General features: G+C 35.5%; 2 protein-coding genes across 7 annotated transcripts; one reads left to right on the forward strand and one right to left on the reverse strand.

Annotated features, from left to right (window-relative positions):
• Positions 1-309: 309 nt before the first annotated feature.
• Positions 310-11,285, reverse strand: LOC133861063 (uncharacterized protein At1g32220, chloroplastic-like). Of its 5 annotated transcripts, XM_062296762.1 has the most exons (11): positions 11,080-11,285; positions 9,725-9,833; positions 9,204-9,280; positions 9,019-9,107; positions 8,672-8,727; positions 8,536-8,591; positions 6,249-6,342; positions 4,913-4,992; positions 4,381-4,423; positions 1,119-1,210; positions 310-697 (listed from the first exon to the last, which is right to left on the reverse strand). In XM_062296762.1, the coding sequence occupies exons 2-11, from the start codon at positions 9,771-9,773 to the stop codon at positions 518-520; spliced, it is 816 nt and encodes a 271-aa protein (XP_062152746.1). In that variant the 5' UTR covers positions 9,774-9,833; positions 11,080-11,285; the 3' UTR covers positions 310-517. The 5 variants fall into 5 exon arrangements, with proteins under 5 accessions (XP_062152746.1, XP_062152745.1, XP_062152744.1 ...); XM_062296761.1 differs by lacking the exon at positions 9,725-9,833 and having other exon boundaries at positions 9,204-9,294; positions 11,080-11,284; XM_062296760.1 differs by lacking the exon at positions 9,725-9,833 and having other exon boundaries at positions 9,204-9,303; positions 11,080-11,284.
• Positions 11,286-13,732: 2,447 nt separating this feature from the next.
• LOC133859162 (uncharacterized) lies at positions 13,733-20,398 on the forward strand. 2 transcript variants are annotated; one of them, XM_062294486.1, is made up of 6 exons: positions 13,733-13,852; positions 14,654-15,109; positions 17,459-17,604; positions 18,052-18,328; positions 18,914-19,186; positions 19,736-20,398. In XM_062294486.1, the coding sequence occupies exons 2-6, from the start codon at positions 14,801-14,803 to the stop codon at positions 20,213-20,215; spliced, it is 1,485 nt and encodes a 494-aa protein (XP_062150470.1). In that variant the 5' UTR covers positions 13,733-13,852; positions 14,654-14,800; the 3' UTR covers positions 20,216-20,398. The 2 variants fall into 2 exon arrangements, with proteins under 2 accessions (XP_062150470.1, XP_062150471.1); XM_062294487.1 differs by lacking the exon at positions 13,733-13,852 and adding an exon at positions 13,865-14,009.
• The last annotated feature ends 54 nt before the right edge of the window (positions 20,399-20,452 follow it).

Consider the following 20,452-nt stretch of genomic DNA (forward strand, 5'->3'; position numbering starts at 1 on the left):
ATGGTCTTCCTATTATCTACTTTTTCACTTCCCCATAGTCTGGAATCAGACATTGATAGCTTCTTTCCTTCTCATCATCATCATTTACTTCTCTAAGAATTCCTGGGGCAGGCATATCTGCCATTAACAACTCAACAAAGAATGGTTCCAACTCCAAGTTTCATCAAACAAGGCCTTAATTAGTAAGCATTTGAGAGTAAGCATTTGCCTCAGCACTTGACCTCAAAAGAAAAAGTAATACTATCAAAATGTCATTCACAGGCAACCAATAATCTAGAATCAATTTGAGACGATGAATAAGGAAACGAAAAAAAAAATACCAATGTGCCAAACTGACACATATTATTGCTTCATCCACATAAACATCTCAAAAAATGCATCAATTAGAATTTAAGAGATAGTTGCCTTAATCAGGAACAGCATCAAGATTTAAGAATCCTATTCCACTAAGAGACGTGGGTAGCTCAGTCGCAGAGATCTTATACTCGAGGAAACGATTCAGAATACCTAACAATGGTTAGCCTGACTTTTGTTCTCCATATTGTAGTATACCATATACGTCAACAATTCCAGGAGGAAATGCTGGATCTATTGCAGCTCTTACAGCAACCTTTGCCACTGAAGTCACATTGACTGGAGGAGTAAAAAGTGGACCAACTAGAGGGATTCTGGTTAGCGGTTTTGCATATCGCAGAACCTGCAGGTAATACATATTAAAAAGCTATTAATACAATAATTAAAGTCCATCACCAAAGGCCAGATCAATAATGAAGAGTTTTGCACATAATGTTGTTATCCTGTCAGAATGACTGCTGTCAAAGTACACAACAACTACACAAGTGCATATATAAGATGCAAAATGAACAAACTCCAACTGCGTACACATTGTAATCTTAATGAACAAATGAACAAAATTCGTTGACTTTTATCAAAAATTAAACTCTTTTAAGGTAGGTAAGTGGACTGGCTATGCTGTACACACATTAGCTGTTGTTATGTATGGCAACCATTGACTGGTTCCACTATGATGAAAAAACATATATGAACAAAACGTGAAAACAAATTGGATAGTGAACATCTACAGATCAATGAAAGAAACAAACAACCACATTTTTTACCATCTCCAATGGAGCCCCAATTAGACTTAGAGGCAACTTCATGCGCCCAACCTGGCGAGTCCCATGTATGAAACCTGGCCGAAGAATTACACCTGTTCTTTAGAAAAGAAAAAATAAATCAATAAATAAGAAACGGGTTCTTATCAGCATTAACCTACTGCAAACAATCAACTACCAAAGCTGTCAGAACAAGCAAATTTAGGAGTTTCCAGTCAGCACATATATATAAATATCAATATTTATATGTTATCGAGGATTAAGAATTTGGGAATATTGTGTCATGACATGTACTCTAACACAACTTAAGGATTAATTGGTAATATAGCAGAAATACATTGGAGAATAATGACTAACTTGGATAGTGGAAAAACCATAGACAAAGAAAGAAATTACACATTTTATCATGTTTTAGATCATTCTAAATAGTTTGAGAATTTAAAACACTTGAGGAGTGAATATAGATTGAATGGCAGGTCGGGTGAATTGCAGAGCATGTGGTTTCATGATAAATTGGACAATACATGCCTCAGAAAAATTAGCTGAAGTCCTTGTCTCTTAAAGCCCTAGCAAACTTCCAACCCATCCCCTGTATGTTGATTGATGAAAGCATACTTTCCAATATTTGTAACAATTATAATTTAAAAAATAAAAAATGAGAGGGTAAAGTAATCAAAGGGTCCAGTAAAACTGGAGTAGTGCATAACAACAAATTAAAATTCCATCCTAAATGTCTCAGTCTGTAAAACAGAACTTGAAGATTAAAAAGAAATATAAGACACATATCGATGACTTGTGAAACTACGCCCAATGACCCCAGCCAACACCTAGGGGGTAAATAGGTGTTTTGCAATAATCACCACCAATTAAAATCCCACAACTACACACAATATTACCAAGATTATGTAAAGCAATAAACACATCAAACGCAAGAATTTTGGTGACGAAGTGGAAACCTTTTGAAGAACTCTTTAAAAGTAAAACCACTCCGATGCAGCCAAACTCAGAAAACTTTTCCACTATAGAAGAATTAAATTACACACAATTTATACTTACAAAACCTTTGTAATCAAACATGATTTGTACCCCAACAAATAATCTGTTTGTCTCTACCACAATAGCTCCAGAACTTTGGTTAATTCTTCTATCAAGTTCTCTTGCAACCCGGAACTCTGGTGGCTGGAAGGTTTTAGGAATTTGTGTGGTTTAAACAAAGTCCAAGAGAGATATAAAATTGAAGGTAAATGAATGCAACATGTCTCTCTTAGCACACAAAATAATGGTCTGTCTATGGGAAATCGTGCACTCTGAGATTTATATGCCCTAGGAAAATATAATCTTTTAGTGCAAGTCAGTTTCTTGGAAAAACAATTTTTTAAGGCGGTGATTGGACGGAAGACTAGCTCATTTGGACGAGGCTAGGGTTTCACATATTGTAAGCTAGAGGAGTTCGAACGCAGTCCGACAGTTGTTTCCAACAAGACACTTCTCCCAATATGTGATCTTCCTTTCATTTGGACAGTCACTAACCGTGAGTCTGACCAAGTAATTCGGTATGTGACAGTTTCCTCTTTTGTTCGGACCATGACCAACCGTGAGTCCGAATGGGCTGTTCTGTGACATCATTGAAGTTCTATTGTTCGACCATCCACAGATCGTCCCTCCGACCGGGATATTCTGGAACTCTTCAATTTGTTCATATAAGTACTCTCGATCAGACAAGCACCGACCATCAGTCCGACCGATCTATTCAGGAACTCTCAAATTACTACACTAAACATTCTCGTTTGGCCTAGATTCGACCGGATGACTCTACCACTAAAATCTTATCTCTTTGTAAAATCCCTTTGTTCAGATGTCCACCAACCGAGGTACTGATCAAGCCATTCGATTCTCCAACTTTGACCAAGATTTTGAATCCCAAATCAAGTGCTAACTTAGAGCATTCACAACATTTTTCCTTTGATTTTCCTTAAATTTAGGGAACAAGACTACTTTTTGCTTCCTTATCCAAATACACTCCATAATAGCTTCCCTTATCTTTCCTTATATCAATTAAATATTCTTTCTTTACAAATATGAGTTCCTACCTACCATCACCTTCTTCACAAAATTCCAACACAATCCCCAATAAAAGGCAAAAAGATGATAGAGGAAAGAGAAATATTTTGAATTAAAATAATAAATATGGAAGCTCTTTTGGTTCCTTACACATTGAGTAGAACTGTAGCATTCTCAATGCTTAGGGAACGGATAGGGTGTCTGTTGTTGGTGATTTTTTTGTGACATTTTTCTTATATGTAAGGAAGGGAAGAGGCTATTGGGAATGCTCTTAGTCTAACAAAACCTAGACTTACACCAATTTGTTTTGACACAAAATTTTGCCAACACAAAACCTAACAACTTGAAAGATAGAACTTGTTTTAAAAATTATTCATGCATCACATACAAATGATGGAAACACAATAATTCTGACAAAATTACCTAGGAGTGGCTAAAAGATGAGGGAGGAAAAGACAGAGTGAGAAGGAGAGAACCTTCACTTTAGGTGCCTCCACCAATTACATTCTTCATGTCATACAACAATTTTTTATTTTTTAAAGAGTTTAAAAATACAATATAAAACTGCTTTCTCCCTTGATCTTGAATGATTAGTTATTACTTAAACAAGCAGATGTCAATTTTGTTCGAAGCAATTGAGCCTAGGAAGCCCTTGAGTTCAGATCAGAGCAAGCAATTGTTTGGTTAAAATTTTGTTTGCACCAAAATGTTCAGGAAATGATTCTTCATATTATCATAATCAATCCTCGCCAATAAGGGAAGATGTTCTCAAATAATTGATTATTACAGATAGTATCAAGTAACACCTTGACCTTCTCCAGTTTAGCTTTTATAACCCTTTTTTTTTTTTTTTTTCTTTTTTCTTTTTTTTTTTTTTTTTTTTTTGATGACAAGGAACCCTCCTAAGGCAGAGCCACTTCGTGTACCCACTCCTGTTAGGTAAACCTCGGACCCGTATAAAGTGCCCCCTCCACACAGAATGGGTATTCTCTGGCTTCCTCAGCGGGCTGGTCCTAAGGAATTGTTTACACCCAAGAGGATTCAAACCTTAGACCTCATGGAACTTCCACAAAGACAAAGGCCCTTACCACTTGAGCCAACCCCTTGGGGTTAAGTTTAGCTTTTATAACTTATAATCCATCACCATGTTATATAAGATAAATTCAAATATCATGAGTGTAAGCCAGAAAGTGAGGAGCTTGACCTCCATAGGGGAATTTAATCATTAGCTCCTTTTCGGTTGCTCTCTGCATCAGATCGGGTAGAAAGAAATTTCCATCAGAAAAAGGAACTAAAAGGATAGAAAACTAAAATGTTCAGGTGTTACAAAATGAGATATGAACTTCGAGCATACAAACTCTGATAATATCAAGATGTAAAGCTACGTCGAGAGGTCCTACAACCAATTAAGCAAGGATGGGGACAATGGGATAATGTATCCACAATATATAGATATATCTACCTAGTAAATCTCAGTTCACATCAAATTTACAGAGGTACTTAACCTAAATCTTATTATATGAAATTGTTAAAATTCATGTTAGAAGGAAGAATAAACCAGTCCACCTTATGTGATAGTTCCATAAAGGAGAAATATGAGGGCAGGAAATCATTGTGATTTCTATATATCATATTTAACAATGCTTAATTGAACAATTCAAACATTTTTTGGGGCAATTATCATTGACATTCAGCGATTTAATAATGATAGACAAATGACAAAAGCAAGAAAGTACCTTCCCCTCATAATATCCTTTCAGTAAGTAATTTATCAAACCAAAGTCAGCAGCAGAGATATATATATATCTTTTTACACCTGAAGCCAAAGCAGATAAGAAGCCAGGTGACTAAGTACTCATTATCTACTCATAATAATGAACAATACAAGCCTTTGTATTCACACACAAAAGATTTTTTCTCTTTGAACATATTATAAACCTTTCACTCCGGATAACCAATTATCTACCCAGTTTGCAGGAAGGATAAAAGTAATCTAGTAAATGATGCAGACAGCACACAACCAAACCACTTTAGTCAAACAAGTTGATTGAGAGCATGGAAATCAATGCCATGATGTTGATGGTATTAACATCAATAGTCACAAATAACTCATGAATAAAAGTTCCAGAATGTTGAACCAAAAGGAAAGATATGAGGCAAGTTATAAGTTCTTGACATGACCTTCTCATTGTTGATGTTATAGAAACATAAAAAGTAAACAGACTCAAATAAATGGGCTGCAAAATAATATCTCATTGGGGTGCATTTCACAGATGAAGATTGAGCAATAGTTCCACATCTTTTGACAAACGAACATATCAGATTAGGATGCATTTCACAACTAAGTAGTCTCAATTTTATTTAATCGACAATTTGAGGAGCCATAGTTTAAATTCATTTAGAAAAAAGAGCCAAGCTTTTACATGTTGCTGCTCAGCCTGACTATGACTGCAAACATAAATTTACTAAAAAATCATTTAGGATTGACTATGTTAAAACATATTTCATTTGCAAACAAAACAAATTTCCTTTTGGGAAATGGAAATCATAAAAATACATAAATTTAGTACACACATAGCCACTTACCTGTTATTTATTTATTTATTTTTATTTGCTTCACCAAAAAAAAAAAAAAAAACAAACAAACAAATACACACACACACACAGTAAGGAGTTTAAAAAATAAACTGCAGAAAATTTTGAAAATCATATGGAGATATGGTGGGCCATAAAGAAATCTATTTCAGGGACATGAATACGTGCATAAAATGCTAAAGAGATCACAGTTATATGTTAAAGCATTCTGCTCTGCTAAAAAACACAAGGGAAGTTTGGAAAACACAAGATTTAGCTGGTACTTCATAAACTATCTAATAATGCCTATTTTTCCCTGTAACTAGAGCACGCTTTCCCTTCCTGCACTTTCTTTTTCCAATTACGTAATCAGTCTAAGTTTACAAATTCCTTTAACATTCATGATAGAATAATAATTAGAGGCAACAGCTGAAAAAGTACGTAGCACATGCAATTACTAAAAAGAGAAAAGAAATTGGTTACAAAGTTATCGCTTACATTGCTCAGCAGCAGCTTCAATAGCATTTATATTTGCAGTTCCATTGATCCTATGCATATGAGAGTTTGAGCCAAAACCTCCAACACAAGAGATCTATAAAGTTCAAATTAAATAAAGAAATGCACCAAATCTGTCCCTTTCTTTATTGATTTGTAATCCAAATCAATAAAAAGACACCTGGGGACTGCACCCAAGTATACAAGAGAGAAACTCATTGGGTGAGAAACACATAATTTTTATTTGCAAACATATAATCTATGAACTCAATAAGCTTACTTATAAAAATAATAAATAAATAAATAACATGAACCCAATAGCTTGAAGAGAGAGATAGAGAGATCAGATCCAAGGAGAAGTAGAAAATCACGCCCATCCTAAATATTATTGGCTATACATAACAATAGAATATCTACCTTGATTAATCAGCACACAATAACTTTTATCTAAAAATGCAACAAATTTTGTAGAATTGTGAGTACCACGAGCACTACCAACTCTTTTAAAGAACCAGATTTGGTTAAAGTGAAGTAGAAGGGACAAACAATTAAGACGTACTGCTAGAATCCAAGCTTGCAACGTATGGAAAACCAGCACAACCCTTTTGATGGTAAAATCAGAAGAGTTGGTGATATTTTCAAAATTATTTTTTTATTGAAAAATCAAGAATATACCATAACAATAAACATCCAAAAAATCCCCCCTAAACCCTCCTAAAGAAGTATAAGCACATGATCAGCCCCAACATCCATTACAGAATATGAAACCTAATATGAAATGCTTAAAGTTAAGGCACTGCACCTTTCATATAAGTCAAAGAACATAAAAGAGATCGCTACAACAATCTCTATGGATATGGAAAGTGAGAAAGTATACAAACATTAATTTTTTGGGCCTTTAAAACGTACAGTTTGTTAGGTTTAATGTTGTTGGCATATTCTGTGTCAATTTCTATTGTATTGCAAGTTTAAGTCTAGTGGTTGAGATTGTTCTAAGATGAAGTTTCAAAACTAGGCTAAACTTGAAGATCAAAAGCTGTCATTCGGACGCAGTCCCAATAGCAGTACGTTCGGACGGAGGTTCTTTAGAAGCAAAAATTTAAGCTACTCGAGGAGCTCAATCGCAGAGGTGATCAAACAACGTTCAGGCGGGATTGACAACAAAGAGCCACCAAGAGCCTCGGTAGCAAGGGCGATCGTGGAATGTTTGAACACGATCTTTTCTCAAGGTTTCACAGAGATTTCCGTTAGCAAGATCGATCGCAGAGGGTTCAAATGCTAGTGGTTTCAAGCTTAGTCCAAGACACTCAGTTGTAGAGCCGATTGCACCACATTCGAACACCGCCAGCTAAGAAACTGTGAAACCCTATCTCCTGTCTGAACGTGTCACAAACCCATTCCAACGCTGCTGCCTAAAATTGGGTTTTTCATAAACCGACTTAAATCAAAAGTTTGTGTTTTCTTGGGGCCTATATAGGCCTCCTTATGCAAGATTTTCAAGAGACCTTGAGGCCATTATTTTGTGATCTTGGAGAGAAACCTTAGAACCCTTATGCCTTCATTCTCTAACCTCTCCTAGATTTTGTTAAACCACACACAACAACAACAAAACATAAATAAAACAAAACAAAACCTTTAGCCATTAGAATGCCGGGACGCAAGAGGAAGCTTGATAGAAGAATTAGCCAGACAAATGGGTCATTTGTTGAGGTACACATCAGGTTTGATTACAAAGGTTTTATAAGTATAAACTGTGAGTAATTTAATTATTCTATAGTTGAAAAGTTTTCTCAGTTTAGTTTCCCCGTAGTGGTTTACTTTTGAAGAGTTTTTCAAAAGATTTCCACTTTTTCACCAAAATTGTTTGATGTATTTATTTACATAATTTTGGTGATATTGTGTGCGGTTGTGGAATTTTAATTGGTAGTGACTATTGCAAAACAACTATTCAACCCCCCCCCCCCCCCCCCCCCCCCCCTCCTAGGCATTGTTTGGGATCATTGGACGATTTTTTTCACAGTTATTCTTTGGTATGGTTTCTCCGTACTTGTGATTCAATACAGCCTTTATTTATTAGCTTACCACTATGTAAAGCAAGCCAAATTAAGTTTAAGAGTTCCTTAGAGACAAATGAAGCAGCATTATTCCACAAAAAAGATGATTGGCAATATAGCATGTTCGCGATGGAAAATCATACAAAACCCAAATCATTTTCTATTAGGTTTCATTCTATGGTGATAATATTTGTATGTAAGGAAAGTCACAAAAGTATTAGTTGTAGATATCATACCACAGAGGTCACTCCATTCATTGCATGCTTCATTGATTCAGGTGACAGCAGATCTCCTGTAGTTGAAGAAAGTATTTTACACTTCATATTTCAACAATTTGAACAGGCAAAAAACTTAAAACAACTAATGAAAAACCTTGATGCCAGACCACGCTGTCAGCCCAAGAATCATGTACAGATGACCTCCCGGACCTAATAATATTTATAGGACAAAATAAAAAAATAAACAAACAAGTTCAATTTATATACATTTACATGTGTGTGTTTACAAAAACACATGTTACCAGCACAGGATAAAAGCATCCATCAACTTTCCAAAAAAAAAAAAAACACTTAACTAAGGCATGTTAGGAAATGCTTGCAAATAACATTGATTTTCTATGTCGATGTATTTTAAAAAGTAGATGAAATACGTATAACTTAAGTTTATAAATATTGAAATAAACAATGGGTCTTTATAGATATCTTGTGAAAAAAGAGTACCTGCTAAGGCTAGAAACAGTCAAACCATGCTCCATAGCTTCTCTACATACGTGTGAGCCAACAAATCCATTTCCACCCAAAACGAGTAGCTTAATCAAATGCGCAAGTAAGAGTCAGAAAGCAGAGAAAGTCTATTCAACTAAATGGAAATTAACCACTTTTAAGTGAACGACATGTCAACTTACCTTCTCTGTTGGAGGTGGTGTGACCGTTACTGTCTCTGCTTCCTCAGCTTTCAAGGATTCACCTACCATATTTGAACCTGTTGAGGATAATCTTCCATTTCTGGACATGGTCATCAAACTGTCTCATAGCAGATATAACTATGACATTAGGAAATCCATTTTTACTTACAAAATTAAGTAGCAACAATGGCATAATGGAATGTCATCTAAATAACATAATATTTTTAAGATCCACATACTACACACACACACACACACACAGAATAAAGAATGATAAAATCACAATTATCCCAAAAGCTTAGCTAATAGAAAACACTCCCTCTCATGTGTAGGCTTAGACTCTCACTCAACAAGTGAAGTCCAATACGTTAAATATTTAACTGAAATGAGGAGTGAACTATAGAGTCAAGGTTCGAACTCAAGACATCAACTCGGATATAAATTTTTTTTTTTTAATGACAAGGAACCCCTCCAAGGCACAGCCACTTCGTGTACCCACCCACGTAAGGTAAACTTCGGACCTGTGTAAAGCGCCCCTTCTACACGGATCGGGTAATACTCTAGCTTCATCGGCGGGCTAGCCCAAATGAATTGTTTGCACCGAAGGAAATTCGACCCTTAGACCTCATCCTACCACAAAGACCAATGCCATTACCACTTGAGTCAACCCCTTGGGGTTATCAACTCGGATATCATGTTAAAATCATCACTTATGCTACAAGCTTAAACCTATAGGAAACAATAAATTTAATAATTTAATCAATATTCTAATAAATAAGGAAAAAGTAATGATTGTGTCACTGCAATGTATCTCTCATTATGCATAAAATTCAAAGAAAAAAAAAACAGGGCAAGAAAGATTTCCAAACTTTAGAAATCAATTTAAAAGGTAGAACGAAGACATCACAAGGAGGGTGACAGAATATTTTGGCTACAAAATTTGCAAATAGTTTAGGGACAATACGTAGAGTAACAGCAGTAGTTGCTCTAGGGCCTCGGCTAAGGTAGTAAACAATTGAGGTGGGGTTGCAGTATATTTCAATTTCAAAAGTTGCCTAGCAAGAGAGTAGGAAGAGGAAGAGAGTGTGATAATAATCATAATGATAGTTGCTATTAAATCACCACATATCTCAAAAGTTTAAGCTGATAAGAAATTGTGAATTTAATCATTTAATTAATATTCTAACACTCTCCGGTATAGGCTCAAACTCTCCCTTAACAAGCAATGTCCAACATATAAAATATTTAATTAAAATGAGAGGTAAATGACGGAAAGAATGTTCAAACTCATGACTTTTTGCTATGATACCATATAAAATCACTTCTTCTCTCAAAAGTTTAAGTTAATAGGAAATTTAATTATTTAATTAATCTTCTATCGGTAGCAACAACAACAATAGTATTAATAGAATAAGTAAGAGAAGCAGAAGCAGAAGTAGAATGCACATTTTGCACTAATGGTAAAATATCAACAATAGCCAAGAATAATTCATGACAATATAAAACCTCATAGCTTATAAACATATAGTGAAAGGCTTTCGTCGTTGATCTTCCAAGCTAAAGTATGAAAACGGTTAAAAAAAATAACAATTAAACAAAAATGAATCAAGCCCAAACGAACGCAGCAATAGTACATTCACAACAAAAATACTTAAATTTCATGCACATTCTCATCTAATTCAACAATGTCAGACAAACCCATGTAACAAAAACAACATATTTTGCCAAACACATCACAGATAACTAATCAGCCAACTATAATTCAAGAAATTCAGCAAAAACCCAGATGAGAATACAAGGAAAAAAAATCAACAGAATTTATTGTACTATCAAAACCACAAATGGGTGTTAAATGTCTCAACTATGAAGCACTTACTGTAGTCTTGGGAACGATGAGTGTGAACGAAGCAGACGTGACATGATCATTTTATTTAGTTTAGTTTGCGTTTGAGGAATGAGATGCTATGGCCGAGTGCTTTCGCGGCGAGGAAGCTCTGAACTCTCTTTTAGCTTCAATTGGCATAAAGCAGCATTCGGGTTTTGGCACCGTTTTTCGGGGCACAGAGTAAACTAACTTCCATGGCACGTAATATTGACAAGTCTCTCCCCAAACGCCCGTATGATTTTAGCCTTTTAGGTTCTGTGGGGTCCAGGAGATCGTCTGTACTCTCTTGCGTGTATGAATCGGCAGATGTGTTATTCTTATATTATATTATATGAAACTCACATACATAGGTTTTATACCCTATGTGTCTTAGTATAAGATTGATGTAGGTTAATGTGATGTAGAAAAATCATTTCCCTTCTATTTTTACTTCTTTTTTCTTGTTCTTTTTTTTTCCTTTTCTTTTGATACAGCATGAAAGTACTATCGCAAAATCAAAACTCTTCGCAAAATTAATGAATTGATGCAAATAGTAGGAGTGAAAACTCGATTATGGTTATCGATTATTGGCTAAAATTGGTAACCGTAATCTGGGTAGCTGGTTGGCCAAAATCGCCAACAGGCTCCGGTAACCGGGTAGCCAGTTATTTAATAACTGGCGGTTACCCAGTTATCCGGACCGGTAACTAAAATTTCAAAAAAAATAGGTCTTTTAGGCCTAATTTGGGTGTTGGGCTTACTTTTTATGCTTAATTTAAACTTTTTTAGCCCTTTGAAAAAAAACATTTCAACCTTTTTTGGCCCAATATGTTGGCATAAGTTGGAATGGAATTAAAAATGTAAAACCCTAAATTTTATTATTTTAGTTTTTATATATATATATAAACCCGGTTACCGATTATAACCGGTTTCAATATTTTCTAAAATCGGTAACCGGCCTAGTAGGACCAGTTATAACCGGCAAGCTTTACACTCTTACAAAATATGAGAAAACTCAACATTCAAATATTTATCGTTAAAAACTAAAGAAAAAGTCACATAACCTGTAGCTTAAGCCATTATTATTAGGTTTATATAGAAACTAAAGTCATAACCCTACATAAATAAAAAAAAATAAAAATAGAGTTGCGATCTCGTTCGAACGGGGCCACTAACCCATTTGGACGACCATCGCAATGAAGCTTCATGAATATTCTGGTTCGAACGAGGCCTGGCAATTCTTCCAACCGAACATCTCGAACTTATTACTCATTCATGAATTGAGATTCCAATTGGAAGCTTATGCCTTGAGCTCGTTCGGATGCGGACCAACCGAGCTTCCAATCGAGGCTATCGGGTATTTTTTTGTATTCATAAAATATGACTTTGTATTCCTTTGAATAAGTTTTCCAACGACACTAAGATTGCTTCCATTGATGCATGAATAACAAGATATAGACTTTTTGTAACACAATCGAAATTAATTAATTAGTAATTATCTCATGCTAACTCCCCGTACATATTTATCTAAGAAATAAGTCAACAAGATACTAAGACCCCTCTCACCAAATGACTAACAGCTGAAGACAAACTCACTTACATCACAAATTCACAATATGGCCATACTACTTAGTCACGTCATAGATAATTAGATCAAAATAAAGCATCATAACATAACTTAGTAAAATTGGGATAACGTCAAGTATCTCGATCGAAGACCGGTCACTAGATTAGGTATCAAATATTACAACCCAAGTCTAATAATCATAAAGTCATCAAATACAAAAGATAACTAATATCTCCGATGGAATGTAGGACAACAATACACCTGGTAATGATCCTACACAAACCCTAAAAACGTGGCATGTAGAGGGTGGTGATGATCATGCCACAAGTCTCCATTTAAGAAGGTCTAACTCCTAAAAAAATAAACTTAGCAAATTTGTCCAAGGCCTCATTTATGTTCGAGTTCCCGGTCTCCATTGTCTCAAGGAAAGTCCGTTGTAAAATAATAATGTTTTACAGGTAGAAAAGAAAAACTAAGTTCAAAACTTAGTGACTCACAATTTAGCACAAGCTACACATGTCATCAAGTAGTGAACTCAACAAGTTTATAAAAAAGGAAAAATACACTTTACTCCCCAATGTTTTACCTCTTTTTCAATATTGCCTCAAAGTGAAAAAATTTGCAATGCACTACAACCAAGTTTTTAAAATTTTTAATATTGTCCATCCGTTATTTAAGTTCGTCCTTTTTTACGGTAATAGACTCACATGTGACACATGTGGTTTTTAAGATAAATTCTCCCCTAAATATCCTTAATTCAATTTTTTTTTTTTTTTTTTAAAAAAAAAATGAGGGTGGCATTTGGCGTAAAGGGTAGCTCACATGCATTTAAAAAACATGTGATTTTCACATGCAAGTGACATATGTCACTATTATAAATTGGTTTATATGAAATTACGTACAAATTAATCCTTCTAACACATAAACAAATATAATATAATTCCTAAACTGAAGTAGGTCTATCCTTGAACCTGCTACCAAACAGCTATAACTTGCAATACTAAATCAGAATAAGATCATACCTGCTCTGCAATAAGCTTATCTTCGTACTTGAATAGAAATACCCCAAGATGTGTAACCAAACAGCAAGCAAGCAAGCCTCTGCGCACAACTCTGATTCCAGCAACTCAGCAAGCCTACACCCACGCACAGCAGAAAAACACCTACGCACCCACGCACAGCAGAAATCAACCCAGCCTTTGCCCAACTTCTGCTCAGGTAAACCACTCAAAGACGATGGTTTACTGCACCGAAAAAAAACACCCAAAAAAAAGAACTGCTCTGATTCTCATTCTTTTTTATTTTTCTTTTCTTTTCCTTTTTGGTCAAGAGTTGGAGCTTTTGATTGCTTATCAATGATGTTGTTGCTTTGTGGGTATGTCGTTGTGTTTTTTGGGAGAATTTATCATTGTTGGTTACTTCTGGCTTTTCTTTTCTTTTCTTTTTCTTTTTCTTTTTTTTTTTTTTAAAAAAAAAAATTAGAATGAGAGATAACCATTTGGAATTTCCCATTTGTCTGAATATATCAGTTTCTAATTCTATCATGAAAATCCATCCCAGTTTTTGTTTTTTGGTCTTCTTTTAAAGTTAATATTTTTATGTGCTTTTTGTTTGGGGGAGGATTATGCGTGTTTTTCACGTACTTTATATGGTTCCATGGTTGTAATGAAATTTTAAAGTAGTCTTCTTATTTCTGTATTTGTGACCTGATCTTAATCTTTCTGAATTTTGTATGTTATATCTAAGTTTTTGGTCAAGAACTTAAAAATATTCCTATGACCCAGTCTCATTTATATGACTCAACTTCCGACCCAAAAGTTTTCATTTATTTGAGTCTTCAGTGCTTGCCTGCAAATCCCTAAATTCGGCAGTCTAGACATGATTAGCTATACAATTTTTTTTTCTTTTTAACCCATGATACGTACATAATGGTATGATGAAGATAAATTGTCCATTGATTTCTAGCATGAAAGCCCATCATAATGTTGTTTTTATATTTTCTTTCCTTTTTCCTTTCAGCTGGTTGAAGGGTTGGATTGTCTTCTGAGTATGCTATTAGCATTATTCAGTTGGAAATAGGTTATTTTGTCACGTGTTCATTTCTTCTGCATTCCAAGTTTCCTACATTGCCTCTAATCTAGAAAGGTGAATATAACATATAGAAACATGGGTAGTCCCCAGCAGCCTAAGAGAAGAGTGGCATTTGTGCTGATCGATGGGTTGGGCGATGTGTCCCTGCCAAGGTTCGGACTCAAGACTCCTCTACAAGCAGCCAAAGTACCCAATTTGGATGCCATCGCATCCGCTGGAGTAAATGGTCTTATGGATCCTGTTGAGGTAGGCTTGGGTTGCGGAAGTGACACAGCTCACCTCTCTTTGTTGGGTTATGACCCAAGAGTTTATTACCGTGGTCGAGGTGCATTCGAGTCCATGGGTGCTGGTTTGGCAATGTCACCTGGGGATATTGCATTTAAGGTGAGTATAATTTTTTGTTTACATTTTGTCCTTTTCAAGTTGTAACCATTATAACGGTTGCTTTCTCAGCTTATATTATTATTATTTTCGTGTAACTAATTATGGTCATACAACATATGGTATAATAGTGTGTAATACATCATACTGTGATTTGTGATAAGAATTTTCAACATGTGGGCTTTATCATAAGGTTCTATTATTGCATGTCTATTTGATGAGGAAACTAAGGGTTGATATGAATGTTGGTTTCCATTTTAGTGAAGAGAATCTATGGTTTACAGTGTTGTAAGTTTGTTTTCACTTTTAACATAAAAAGTTTGAATGTTAATTTGATCAAAGATGGTCTTGATAGATGATTTCGGCATCTATAATCTTTTGTATTTTGATTTACAAAAGCTGCCATCTTATGGTTTGACTTCATAGACATGATGTTGTTCTTTTAGCTGTTGTATTATTTTGTTAAAAATTAACTCTCAACTAATTTGGGCTCTGTTTAGCCAATCTAGTCTTTGTGGGTACCCTGGGTTCAAGGAGGTTGAAGTTCTTATTGTGTGTATCCCAGATGGTTTATTGGAATTGGAGGATGTTAAACTTAAAGAGGTAACTAGAATAATTCTAAAATGATTATGCTAGGGAGAACCTTTTTAGTACTCTATATAATTTAGGATGTTGTGCTATCTTAAGACGGTAGGATTTTTTTTTGCATGCTATCTTCTTCCTTGGTAGAGGATGTAATATGCGTGTGTCTGAACCTTGAGGTCTAAGTTTTTAATATTCTTTGTAATTTTAGGATTTTGTTGTAGCTTTGTGCTATCCTAAGGGGTAGAATTAGTTTTTGTATGCTACCCTCTTCCTTTGCCAGAGGATGCAATGTGTGTGTGTGTGCAAAGATGCCTTTTTGAAATTCTATGCCTTAATGCCTGATATATGAAATTATGTTGGCTAAAAAGGAAACTTCTCTTATGGCTGAAGAAAAATAATAATATTTTGGCCCAGGTATTTTACAATGAAGGAATCTGGTAGGGCCAATTACCTTAAGCATCAGAAATATCATTTCATGTCTATATTTTACGATTAATCTTTTGTCCTTTTGCTCATCCTTGTTTTGGAAGATTGTATATAGTGTCTAGGTGTGAATGTTGCAGATTTCCATTGTGAGCCATTTGGAAGGAGAAGGCCGAAGGTTGTGGCAATGGTGGCCTTTTTTCACTTGGACAGTGGCATGAGATAAAATCTTAACCAGCTGATATGTAACGATCTAGGGATGCACTACTCACATCTACGCGATACCTCAAAAATATTAGTTATTATTAGAGCTTTCTAAGATAACTTTATATAGCCTGAATTTTTTTATAAAAAAAATAATGATTATGTAGCTTGGTTCTATCTATTACACATCCAATGTGGAACTTACCTCATGTCTATGCAATGCCTTCACTATTTATCCACTCAAATAGGACTTAATACATATCCATGCAACTTCTCCACAATTTGGGGTGTAACAATCTCCCTATTCAAATTTCTCACCTTTTCATGAAGGTTTGCATTATAGTGTCCCAGTGCTATATGGCATTATTAGGTTGACTTTGATATCATTTGTAACAATTCAAGCACGTGCTAGGCACATCTGCGTGATACTTTAAAAGAACTAGCCACTATTAGAGCTTTTCGTAATAATTTATATAGCCTAGTTCCATCTAGTACACACCTAATGTGGGACAGCATATGCCCATACAATTCCTTCACAATCTATTCACCCAATATAGAACTTAACACATATCCATGCCACGCCGTCCCAATCTAGTGTGTCATAACCCAAGGAAGCATAAGAAAATCATTGTTGATTAGTGTTGTATGTGGAAAGAAAGTTGGGAAATAGTTAATCACCTCCTTCTACATTTTGCTATTGCTAGAGAGCTTTGGGTATTAGTTTTCTCTTTATTTGGGATTTATCGGGTTATGCCCAATTATACTTCCTAAGGCATCAAAGCAGTGATGAGTGAAATATTGTGTCGTTATGTTTGATGTGGACTATCTGGACGGAAAGGAATGCTAGTACTCTGGATGGAACTGAAGTCTCATTGCTTAAACTGATATAATTATTTCTGAGATCACTTTCAATTAGATAAGAGTGATAGGGGGTTTTGCTTCTTCCTCCTTTCTGGGTTTTTTAGATCTTAGAGTTTTTATTTTTTTATTTTTTTTGTATATCTCTTTTGTGTTCTTCCTATGTACTAGGGCTACACCCTTTTATTTTTTTCAATAGAATGTTATTGTGCATTTTTCTAAAGTTATTGGTTGTTTTTGGCTATTATGCATGATAACTCTTTGCCATCTTTGGATCTCTAGTCAAATTTTGCAACCTTGGATGAGAAAACTGGAATAGTCACAAGTAGGAGGGCTGACAGGCACTTTGAAGAAGAAGGACCCATACTCTGTGCGGCACTAGATGGAATGAAGCTGCCATCTTTTCCTCAATATGAAGTCAGAGTCAGGTGAGGATGCTTATAGCTGCCACAATATTGCTTGTTATTTGGTGTTGGCATATATGCCTCCTTATTGGAGTTATTTGAGATTTTTGCCAAACTCAAACTCAAACTCCTTTATGTGGAGAGGTCTATGACTGATCAACTTTTCTTGTTATTTAAAAAACTTTAAACAACTTTGAAGTTTCAAATATCTGTGACAAGGTTTCTATGGCATGTTTATCAGGATTAAAAAGGTGGTTTGCCTAATTACCTCTACTATTATGTAGTTTCAAGACATTATTCCCAGCCTTTTACGTATGTGTAGGTCCTTTGCTCACAAATATAATAGAAAAAAAAAAAGGCCAGAAAGAGGGAAGAGAGAGATAAGCCATACCTTAATTTTTTAGTTGAAGCTTAAGGCGTTAGTTTCAATAATAAGCTAGGCTAAGATTAACACAATGTCGTTTCCTACAGGTATGCAACTGAACATAGATGTGGAGTGGTTGTCAAAGGACCAAGATTAAGTGGAAATATATCAGCAACAGACCCGTTAAAGGACAACCGCTTACTTTTGCAAGCTGAAGCTCTAGATGATACTGATGACGCAAGGCACACAGCTGCAGTTGTTAATGAGTTATCTAAGGAAATGTCACGAATTCTAATTTCTCATCCGCTAAATGCAAAGAGGGCTGCAGAAGGGAAGAACATAGCAAATGTTGTCCTTCTACGAGGTTGTGGTATTCGAATCGAGGTCTGAAGTATTCAAAATTCGTAACCTCTTAATAGAAATTTATAAGTTGCATTTTGGTGGTTTGGATATTGTTTTTTGGATGTATCATTATTTCTGTTGCAATTAAAAAATTCAGAATAACTTTTTTAAGCTTAAACAGCATCATCAGGTTTTAAGGAAACAATTTTGCTAGCGATGTGCTATTCCAGAAGTTTTCAGTATTTCCTCACGTCCTGTTGTTCTTGTAACCTATCCTGCAAATGGATATAATATTGTATGAATGTTGGCTTGTGATTGGTTTCCATGGGCTTGAAAATCCTGTGTGCCTTGGATTTCTGTTGGTGCTAACTTAACACAAAACAAGCTTATGCATGTGTTTGTAGAGCATTCTTTGACTGGATAACTGCTTTGGGCAGAATCCTTGTTCTTCTTTTTCAAGTTTTCTTGGATTTATCTGATTAGGTTGTAATTTTCTAAGGGGTTTCTATACGTAGTTCCCATATACAAATCCCTTAAAAAGTTACAACGTAACATTAAGCAAATCCCAAAACTCTAGAGAAAGAAATTCAGTAACTTATGGTCATATTTTTGAATTGTTTATTGCAGGTTCCTTCATTTGAAAAGAAACATGGGCTGTGGCCATGCATGGTAGCTCCCACCAAAATTATAGCTGGCTTGGGCTTATCACTTGGTATTGATATCCTTGAAGCTCCTGGAGCAACTGGAGACTATCGAACACTTTTAACTTCCAAAGCAACTGCAATAACTAAGGCACTCTCAGCTCCTTTGCAGTCTTGCCCCTCTGTTTTTGTGCCTGGGGAGGATGAGCGCAAACCAGGTCGATCAGATGGCTATGATTTTGGGTTTCTTCACATCAAGGTATTATCTTCTATGATTTGGTTTCTTTTTATCTTTCTTCTGTTTCACATGCAACTTAAATAGCTCTTCAAAGAGTCACCCTAGATTTTAATTTATCTTAACAAAGTTTGTTATCAAGCCAAAATACTACGAGGGCCTGGCTGGCATTTGAGGTTCTAGCTGGATTACTGGATCTCATGGCTCTCATGCACTGATACAGATCGTGTGCCTCATCTATATTAGAGCATGAATATCATGAAGATGAACTGATTTAAGAGATGGTTTAGGATTCAATAGCATTATAATGATGATAGTGCACCATCTGAAATAAGGACCTATTGGGCTTCTTCTTTCAAAAGTTTTGATAGAATACGAAATAGCAACATAGATTAATTGCACAAAATCATTTTACTCGAGTCTATTGTAATGGAGACTGCTTTCTTTCTCTCTTACCTCTGGACCTAGCCCCAATGTACTGAAGGCTGGATGGTGATGGAGGCCAAAGTACTTGGCTCATGGTCTCCCAATTCTACGATGGTTATGGGGTCTCCTTGATACTTGGTATTGCAGGCAATAGATGATGCAGGTCATGACAAGGCAAGCATTTACAAATTCAAAGCACTGGAAGCTGTAGATCAAGCGATAGGACAGTTGAGCAGGCTCCTCTGGGAGGCAGAATCATCAGGAAATTTTCAATACTTCCTTTGCGTTACCGGAGACCATTCTACTCCAGTTGAATATGGAGACCACAGCTTTGAACCAGTTCCATTTGCCATGTGTAGGTTGAAAGACTTTGTGGGTGCAGTAGGTGGGGAGCCCATTGTTTTGGGAACTTGTCTTGATCCATTTTCTCTGCCAACCATTAAAGCCGGTGAAGACCTAACAGATGATGTGGGAATTGAACAAGAGAGAAACAAACAGCTTCAAGCTTTTAATGGCGATTCAGTTTTCGAGTTTAATGAGATAGCAGCAGCAAGGGGTTGTCTTGGGCGTTTTCCTGGAGGAGAGATGATGGAAATTATAAAGAAATTTCTTAAATTAGATGCATGAGAGAAGATTGATGGCTTTTCTTCTTCTTCTTCTTTTTTCTCTTTGGATGACAGAGAGCTGTAATCTGGTGCTTTCAGTCATCAATTTTTGAAACTTATAATGACATTATTTGGAGAAAATTATGCAATTTCAATTTGTAGATGCTATCCAAATAAGTTGATCGAAAGTTCCTTCTGGCTCCTAGTCTCTTGCTACATGGATCTATGATCGAGTAGATTCACATGCATGGTGAAACCT

The sequence above is a fragment of the Alnus glutinosa genome, chromosome 2 (assembly GCF_958979055.1).
Source record: "Alnus glutinosa chromosome 2, dhAlnGlut1.1, whole genome shotgun sequence".
In the NCBI taxonomy this organism is placed as follows: Eukaryota; Viridiplantae; Streptophyta; class Magnoliopsida; order Fagales; family Betulaceae; genus Alnus; species Alnus glutinosa.

Coding starts and splice junctions, on each gene's coding strand:
- LOC133861063 (XM_062296759.1), bottom strand. CDS start 11,129: ATGATCATGTCACGTCTGCTTCGTTCACACTCATCGTTCCCAAGACTA. Junction 9,322..11,079: donor TCATCGTTCCCAAGACTACA/GTAAGTGCTTCA, acceptor GCTATGAGACAG/TTTGATGACCATGTCCAGAA. Junction 698..1,118: donor TTGGGGCTCCATTGGAGATG/GTAAAAAATGTG, acceptor TATTACCTGCAG/GTTCTGCGATATGCAAAACC.
- LOC133859162 (XM_062294486.1), top strand. CDS start 14,801: ATGGGTAGTCCCCAGCAGCCTAAGAGAAGAGTGGCATTTGTGCTGATC. Junction 17,605..18,051: donor CAATATGAAGTCAGAGTCAG/GTGAGGATGCTT, acceptor CGTTTCCTACAG/GTATGCAACTGAACATAGAT. Junction 18,329..18,913: donor GTTGTGGTATTCGAATCGAG/GTCTGAAGTATT, acceptor TGTTTATTGCAG/GTTCCTTCATTTGAAAAGAA.